Genomic DNA, 9354 nt, shown 5'->3' on the forward strand with positions numbered 1-9354 from the left:
CTAGCTCTGATTTGTCTTACTTTATTGCGATGAACATTTCTCCCTATGTACATTGGCACCAGCAAATTATTTTCTATACAGCTGTGGTGGTACGTCTTCTGACTTATATCATCAGATGAAGTCCCTCTTCCACGCGATAGACAACACGGTATCGAGTATAGACTCCTGAAGAATCTAGCCCACATGTGCTAGTCACAAGGATCCCATAGTGAATGCGCCAAGGAAATCAAATACTCTTTTGGCAGTGGTGGAGGTTGAGGACAACGGTAACGTGCCACCGAAACTAGTCGTGTGATAGAATAAAGCCATTCTCAAGATACAGCTGTGGTGGAACTTTTTCCCAAACTATTTTCACATTCGGAGGAGAAAGTAGGAGATTGAAATTTAGGAAAAATTTTGCTGCAATAAAAACCGCCTTTGTTTTAAATTTCTGCCACCCCAAAAATCATATCCGTGCCGCTTACTCCACTATTTCGATAATACAAAACGAGCTGCCTTTCCTTGAACTTTTTGGATGTCCTCTGTCAATCTTGTCTGGTAAGGATTCCAGCAGCAATTCTCTAACAGAGGACAGACAAGCGTAGGGTAGGCAGTAACTTTAGTGGATTTGTTGTATCTTCAAATTTCTCGGGAGGCGTGCATGTGCAATAGCTTCTGTGGGCTTTGTAGGTCGATTTACGGTTGTTTCCCGCCTTGACAGACCACAAGTGTCTGACATCAAATTGTTCCTCTCGACTACCCCTACACCACTGTAGCTCGCTGTAAACACTTAGCGTTTAGAAGAGCCTGTATATACAGGCTGTTTTACAGTTCATGTCACACTCTTCTAGAGGTTGTAGAAGGGACTTAATATATCAAGTTCTACACAGAAAGCCATATCCGTAAACGTCATCCGACAACGCTACAGAGCGTCAAATGTTATACACGGCGGCATTTGTCAATTTGTATCTACACCAAGGTGATCGTGTGATGATGTTACAAACAATTCAAGGATGACAGAGACGGATAAATGTATCAATTTGAGGTAAGGGTCCCTGTTTCGGAAACGAACGAGTCGCAAGCCGCAATCGAAAATCATTCTGACACCTCTGTCTGTGGAATACTTGTACCCGACTTTCAGATGTGACAGTATAGACGAAGACAAGAAAAAGGTCTCTTAAACATGGACTGCCTGAAGAGCTATGAGCACTTGTTGATTAGTGTGAGATATATCTCATCTGCTGCACAAGTGCTTATAGCGCTTAAGATATGCAATTAGAAGCCCTTGTTTCCAAAACGTACTTCTTGATTTGTTCCATAATAACGTCTCGAAATGTTGCCTACCTTAGCAACAGTTGTACCGGTACTTGTGTTTCATCGTCAGAGGTAGGCCTATCGCTTATACCTTACGAATCGTCGCTTTCCGATACAGGGACCATTACCTCAAATTGATAGATTTATGCTTCTCCATCATCCTACAAAGTTTGTAACATCATCACGAGATCACCGTATATATACATACCTTTACAGGCGGCGACGCCTACAACTTTGACACTCTGTTGCATCGTTGGATGACGATTCTGGACATGAGTTTAAGTGTAAAACTTTGTCAACTACATCCCCTCTACAACTTATAGAAGTGTGAAACATGAATTCTGAAACAGCCTGCATGACCTCCGAACAGGTTTTCCGAATAAACAATTACCTTTATGACACACTTCAGTAAACACCACTAAGGATGACGCTGGGTATTCCATTATGACGTAACTCCAAACTGCGTCTGCTGAATTGGATTTATGTTTAATACTCACACCAATGAAAGGAAAAGAACACGGCGGTGTAACGTATGTTGTAGGTTCTTTAGAGGATAGGTTAGTTGCAGAAGGATGAGAGAAGGAATCACTTGTGGACACACCGAAAGGACTGACATACCAAAATCACAGACTTAAACACTCTAAAGCTATTTTTAGACTAGAGCTACATATAAATATATCATAGTGAGTAGTGAAACTCGAGTGCCAATTCCGCATTCACTGTTCATTAATTTCTTTATGCTCCTGGACGAATGCCGCTGTTCCTTGAAAAATATCAAGGCATATCCTGCACGCTGACCTCTACAGGGACGAAAATCAAAGGGAATTAACAGTATGGAATTCTTCCATAACCATTACATTAACTTAATCGTTTACCTGAAATATATCATTTACTGACATTCAGTCTGTTTAATCGTCGACTGATGTCCTTGGAGAGCACGGCCATTACCGAGATCTGTCATAATGACATTTGACTTCTTTAATCGTCTTGCACCGTCCTTGAAGTAATGGGAGAAGGAGCCGGCGTTATTATAGTTATCCGTCAATGTCGCAGCCAGGTGTCCATTGTTCCGGCGCGTTTCCGCACGGTAGCGGCAGCGACCGTGGATAACTGAGTATGTTTTCCCGGCTTGCTGTGGAGTTGACAAATGTCAAGGCAGGGCGACTCGCCCCGCTGTGGCAGATAGGCCGGCGTGCAGGGCCTCCCTGGAATGTGGCTAGGAGCGGCTCACACGCCGTATATATACCGGGCGCCGGCACCCAGACGGCAAGTGTTGTGGGCGACGCAGCGGGACAGCAACAGCAGCAGGGACAGCAGCAGACGACGACCACCATGAGGACCCTGGTGAGCCAGCCTTTGTTGTCAGCTAGAGATCTCGACTGTGCACTCCGTCCCCGTCTTGTGTTCGACTGCAAGTTCTCGGTCGCTGTCTGCCTACCACAAACAATACATTACTATGGGAGATCGATACATCTTTCTATGCATCAACAGTGAGCCACACTGGATGAAACTACTCATGGATAGTGTTATTTTATGCCAAGTGTCTTTCTATTCGCAAAGACGGAGTGAGCAATCTTTTCCGTAGTATCTGTCACGTCTACAGCTGTAGCAAAGCGGAGGATCAACACTGAGCCTTTTAATTTGACAAAAGGAACCACGACAAATGGGCAACTCGCTTGCGATTCTGCTGGAACGTTGAACCATAGGCGTGTGACTATTCGCTGTTACCGAATATCAGTGGGTTGACTCGACACCATCGCATTAGATAAAAGATGCTTTGAATTTACGATTTCGTGGAAAAGGAACGACTCCAGGTGCTGGATATGGTAATATTCGACACGGTATGAGTACTGACAAAAAATGAGTAAACACCTTCAACATCGCTTTGGCTGGATTATCTATCATTATTATTAGTACCAAATTTTTTTGGAAGTGGTGAATAGGGTAGTTTTTGCTAGTACCACTCTCCATTGGGGGTGATGAATAACGTAAAGAATCATAAAAAAATGTGGGTTAGTTTGGTGGCATTACACGGCCAACAACCAATCCTTGTAACATGGCGTTCATTGGATAGTTGGAAATACAGGCCGTAAGGAAATTATTTCTAATCATGTCATGATAAGGTCCGTAACAATTTTAGGTCCACCACAGAAGCAGCGATGACACATTGTCAGCCAAGGAGTCTCATACACTTAATTCGATACACGTTAGGGTCGCTGAATACTACTGTTCATTACTCGACATGGTTCATCTGCAGATATTTCGAAATTTCATTCCTCCCAGGTTGCGAGATTTACAGCGTAATCTCAGGTGCAGTCTATGGGGCAACTTGGCATTTTTTCCTCGCATAGAGGCGCAAAGTAATTTAATCTTCCGGAAACGACTTTGAAAGTGCAGAAGGCACTATGTGAACCTGTTGTTGCTGTTGTCAGTAACTGTACATGGCCTGTTTCTGGCAATACAGTTATACCGTTAGGTGTTTTACTGGTCATATTCGAAGTGAATAACATTTGTCTGCCAGTGTCACAGCAGGCGTATATATTCTGATGAAACCAGATACGCAAATTGTTTCATATGCGTACAAAACAATATACTATGTTATGCTTGAGACTAAAATTTGAGTTTAAGTACTAGTCTCTTGAACTATGGTTAACTTAAAATTATTGAGTTATTGACTTCACAGGTGCTGAAAATAGCTATAACAAATTCATTATTTCGTTCCATTATCGAGGTTAATGGGGCTTCAGTGCTTACAAAGAGAAGCACAGGAAGTGAAAGAGGAGATGAGACAGATCGCAAATTAGCAAGTTATATCTATGTCATAGGCATTTTTCCAAGTGTCATTTCTGTTTATATCAACGTTATGTGAACATGGGTTCTTTTTCACATATCTCGTCACATCTTCAGAATGCAAAAGAACTTAAACGTTATCTGCCGTTGTCTCGAAATACGGCAACCGGCGAGCCAATGGCTACTATAGAATATTGCAGGTAGGAGAATTGTTAAGGCATATGATCATTTTCCCTCTTAAGGTTAGTTTCTGTACCTCTGTGTGTCACGCCGTTACACGGAAACTCGAGGACAACTAACAAATTTCAGAAGGCAAATTCATTGGATGTGGAAGGTATGTAGGAAGCCATAAATACTTTAAGAGCAGCGTTGAGAGATGTATTTACGCGTTAGCACTCCACTTCAGTGACTCACGTAGGTGCGCCGGCCCCGAATGAAATCCCCCCTCCGAATGAGCTGTTTAGGCTGCTCCCCATTTCCGACCTGGTGAATAATGGGTTGGTGCCCACATCCTATCTCAGTTACATGATTTGCAATTGCGAAAAACGTTCTCACACTTTCACATGGGGGAGAGGGGGGGGGGGGGCAAGGTGGCGACAGGAGGGCCACCCTGCAACCCTGACACAGTAAAATCCAGATTAAAACGCTGACTTGTGCGGATACAAGAGAATTTTATTTTTTCTACAGAGGGAACTGGCTGTAGCGTAAACACAACATACTTTCTAGTGAGTTACAGCTGACAGAAAATTAAATATAGTTACATAAGGGCAGTTATACCATTGGTGAGCAAAGCAACATATTTTAATTTCTGTCCCTACAGGCAGTACTGACAGCGCTGGTGGCAGTGTGCACGGCAGGTGTGATCCCCGGCTACCCAGGTGCTTACTACCCCGGCGCCTACCCCGGAGCATACCCGGGTGCATACCCTGGAGCGCCGCACGCGGCCCCCGCGGTGCCCGCGGACACCCCTGAGGTAGCTGCCGCCAAGGCCGCTCACTTCGCCGCCGTCGCTCAGGCCACCGCCGCCGCCGGGGGCGCTCCCCATGCCCCAGCTGCCCCTGCATACCCAGGTGCATACCCAGGTGCCTACCCAGGCGCGTATCCTGGAGCCTACCCAGGCGCCCCTCATGCTGCACCTGCTGTGCCCCAGGTGAGTCCGTCCACGTAAGACAGGTGCCATAGTCTATACCTCTTCTGCAGTACAGCATTGAAAAGTGACTCATAGGTAAAAGCACCAAGTATTTTTTTCTTTTGATTGCTATCAGTTCATAAATAGTTGCTACAGAAAAAAAAAAATTCCTTAGATACGCTCTTGTGCAGATCCAATCTGAAATGCCCTCATTTTTTGCTACACTGAAGGGAGAGTATAATATTTCGTAAGGCAGTTTGCAAGGGTCAGATCTGATTCTGAGAAATCCGAAAATGTTCACTAAGACCATGGTACAAATCCGCTAGGAGACTGTCAAAAAGCTGAATGAACCGATGGGATGGGAAATCAGATATATGCTATATTCAGTGTGAGGCAAGGAATATGATAAGGCTGTAGCTACTCAATCCTCGTTTTTAGAGCGATGTGGCACTGAAAAACAATGTAATAACAAAGCAAAATGAAGATCTTACTGCAACTTAGGTCTCATATTTTCGATACACTTGGTGGTTCTATAAATGCTGTATGTTACACTTTTTGTTTTAAACAATACAATGATTCTTTTTCTAATAGCCACTGGGAAACTACATGAAAGAAAGGGAGCGTATCTTAAAATAATTACAAATAGAGAAAAATCTGGACCTATCAGATTATCTAACATAAAATAGAAAATTAATTTCAAATTTTAGAATTCTTTTCATCAAATTCGTAAATAATTTAAATATTTTGAAATATTTATTTACACTGATTATATGAATCTGTCTTACAGATTATGAATAACTCTTGCTTTTGACGTGCTTGTTCTCAGATAGAACACTTGTTTTGAGAATGCATAATTTCTGATATTCCGCTATTGGATGGCCTGCTATAGAGGCTTCTTTGGAGAGTGGAAAAACCCAACCTAACTATGCTTTCCTTGGAGCTATCATTATATTTCAGTAGAGTCGAACCAGATAAGGTGCATTTTAATCAAATCCGCAAATCACTTGCCTTCATTGTCAGAAGGGACACGCATCTGGTGCGATTATTGCAACACCAAGACTACGAGGTTGCAATGTCAAGACTTTCGAAATATAGGTTGACTCAGGAGACATACCCATTCCGAATCGGTTCCGAGATAGAACACATTTAATATACATTGTGATTTATTTTCGATATTATTCAGACATTGACATTCTTTACAACGTTCCACAATAGTGTAGAGGAAGCTGAGACGAACAATTTGATACTTGACGCTTGTGGTCTAAGTCGGGAAACGACTTCAAATTGGTCTACAAACACTATCTAAGCTACAAGACATTCGCGGGTGGGACATTTTCGGTATTCTCGCACTCGCATAGCGCAAACTATTAGTGTTAGAGAAAAAAAGAATATGACTTTTCTTGTGGAAAATTTAATTTAGTTTAGTTTTGTACTGCGACACGTTTTCGTGGGAACGTTTGATTTTCGAGTTATTCAAGAAAAACGGACAAAAGTAGTATTCTGTCTCAGTAACCATTCGGAATAGAATATATGTCCACGTGAAGTTTTTTGTTCGAATCACTAAACTTATCTCTCCTCCAAGCATGTACCTTTCTTCCTGACGCACCTGTACGTACCGCAAATTGACGATAACCGTTATAGCACGCAAGAGATATATGTTAGTCACGAAAGAGTACACCGCAACTTTCTTGTGACATTATGTAGAAATATCATTTCTCTCATTGTTAAATCGAGTGTAATGGGGCCTACATACCTGGAGACTAACTACGCAGTTTATCAAGTGTGAAGTCTCGATTGAGTGATGATCTGTGCGAATAATACATGACAGCTACGCTGTTCAGGCAGACGTTTAGGATACAAAATGTGCACCACATTCCAGTGGTGTAAAAGAAAAATATGTGCCTCGTACGATCTTCTAAAATAAAAACTCAACGTTCCGGCGCCTCTCGGGACTTCTGATGCTGTGCTAAAGAAAGTAAGCAATCTCTGACGAGCATTTCGAAAAGAATTAATGAAGCAACAGACCGGTAATTAAAATGTTTGTCTCCATTTCTATGATCCATTTTCACTTTATCGTCCCGAATACCGCCTGACACATCAGAAATTACGATGAAACAGAGGGTAAAACTAAATATCTACAACCCACACAAACGCACACAAATCATTCCCTTTCCTGTTTCAGTCGCAAATGGAGTTATATACTTCTGTACATGCCCTGATTTGTCTTTTCTTCGCCATCTCAAAGCGGGATGTATGTTTACATCTGTAGGACTATTCTTCAGTCTGTAGAAAATTCCTGTTCTCCAAACTTTCTGAACTTTCTGAATAGTATTTTGTTGAAAAATCATATTGTTGCCTACAGTGATTCCCATTTGAGTTCACGTAGCATTTCCGCAGTCAGTGTTGATCGAAACTTCCGGTAACAAATCTAGCAGCACATCTCTGTGTTTCTTCGATGTCTTTCTGCGACCTGGAGGGGGTCCTAAAAACTCGACCAGTTCTTAAGTATTAAGCGAGTCTCCTTTATAGATAAACTACTCTTTCGTAGAATTCTTCCAATAAATCGAAGTGGACCATTCGTCTCCTCTGCATCTCACGCGCTCGTTCCATTTCACGTCGCTTTGCCTGGATATTCAACCGGTGTGACCTCAAGTACGACATTTAGAGCATTGTTTTCCCTTCCATCAGTTTACATGTTACGACATTTGATGAGCATTCAGCCTCCAGGACAACGTATTTGTTTTTTCCACATAAAATATTTTTGAGTCAGTCACATATATGGCAGCCTGTTCCGTATGTTCTGGTGTCTGCAGAGTGTCACTGCGTCAAACGAAAGGAAACCATGGAATATGGAATCTCCCTGTTGTTCTTTATCCGTGGAACGCTGGACGCCTTGCGAGTAAAGGACAAGCTGCTTTCTAGATCTGTGTTGATCTGCGGTTAGAAGCTTGTCTCTCTCAAAGAAATTTATTATGTTCAAATGTAGAATAACGCCCACACACCTTCAGTTAACTGTATAAATATTGGTCAAGAGGCTAATTCTGCAGTTAAACTGAGTGTGTGCCTGCCCTTTAACGTGGGCGGTGGCTAAACCCTGTCGCTTTACTGGAGCCACGTGGTTTGCCCGCAGGACACCCCGGAGGTGGCAGCGGCCAAGGCGGCGCACTTTGCGGCGGTAGCGCAGGCGCAGGGCGCCGCCCACGCGCCCGGCGCGCCCTACGGAGTGCCCGGCGCGCCCTACGGAGTGCCCGGCGTGCCCTACGGCGCGCCCCACGCCGCCCCCGGCGTCGGGCCCGGCGGAGTGCCGCAGGACACGCCCGAGGTGGCCGCCGCCAAGGCCGCCCACGCCGCCGCCCACGCGCGCGCCAGCGGCGCCGCCCACGGCCACTACTACGGCTGAGCACGTGACGCGACCGCCGGTCGGCCCGCCCGTCACACCCACCACCGACGCTGAACGCCCTGCGACGCCCAGCTACCCCAACACTTCTGAAAGACGACGCTGTCCGCAAATTTTTTTGTACATACGCTTGTTTTTATTTGAGCATAATATATTTTTGCAATGAACTGAACAGTGACTTTTTTTATCCCCACGGCAAAACACAAGTAAATTACAACCTGAACGAATACACACTGAAGAGCCAAAGAAACTGGTACACTTGCCTAATATCACGTAGGGCCCCCGCGAGCACGCTGAAGTGCCACAACAAGACCTGGCATGGACTAGACAAATGTCTGAAGCAGTAATGGAGGGAACTGATACCATGAATACTGTAGGGCTGTCCATAAGTTCGTAAGAGTACAAGACGGTGGAGATCTCTTCTGAAGTTGTAAGGTATCCCAGATCAGCTCAATAATGTTCATGTCTGGAGAGTTTAGTGGGCATCGGAAGTGTTTAAACTCAAAAGAGAGCTCCTGCAGCCACTCTGTAGCAATTCTGGACGTGTGGGGTGTCGCATTGTCCTGCCGGAATTGCCCAAGTCTGTCGTAATGCGCAATGGACAAGACTGTATGCAGGTGATCAGACAGGATCTAGGTGTGTCGGGTGTTCCATATCAGTCCAAGTGCACACGGCCCACACTATTACCAGCCGGCCGGGGTGGCCGAGCTGTTCTAGGCGCTACATTCTGGAACCACGCGACCAC

The 9354-nt window shown here is 44.3% G+C and overlaps 1 protein-coding gene across 1 annotated transcript; it reads left to right on the forward strand.

The window, feature by feature from the left end:
• The first annotated feature begins 2409 nt into the window (after positions 1 to 2409).
• LOC124606507 (elastin-like) lies at positions 2410 to 8781 on the forward strand. Its single transcript, XM_047138491.1, has 3 exons — positions 2410 to 2637; positions 4904 to 5233; positions 8343 to 8781. The coding sequence occupies exons 1-3, from the start codon at positions 2410 to 2412 to the stop codon at positions 8610 to 8612; spliced, it is 828 nt and encodes a 275-aa protein (XP_046994447.1). The 3' UTR covers positions 8613 to 8781.
• The last annotated feature ends 573 nt before the right edge of the window (positions 8782 to 9354 follow it).

The sequence above is a fragment of the Schistocerca americana genome, chromosome 3 (genome assembly GCF_021461395.2).
Source record: "Schistocerca americana isolate TAMUIC-IGC-003095 chromosome 3, iqSchAmer2.1, whole genome shotgun sequence".
Classification (NCBI taxonomy): domain Eukaryota; kingdom Metazoa; phylum Arthropoda; class Insecta; order Orthoptera; family Acrididae; genus Schistocerca; species Schistocerca americana.

Coding starts and splice junctions, on each gene's coding strand:
- LOC124606507 (XM_047138491.1), top strand. CDS start 2,410: ATGTTTTCCCGGCTTGCTGTGGAGTTGACAAATGTCAAGGCAGGGCGA. Junction 2,638..4,903: donor CGACCACCATGAGGACCCTG/GTGAGCCAGCCT, acceptor CTGTCCCTACAG/GCAGTACTGACAGCGCTGGT. Junction 5,234..8,342: donor CTGCACCTGCTGTGCCCCAG/GTGAGTCCGTCC, acceptor GTTTGCCCGCAG/GACACCCCGGAGGTGGCAGC.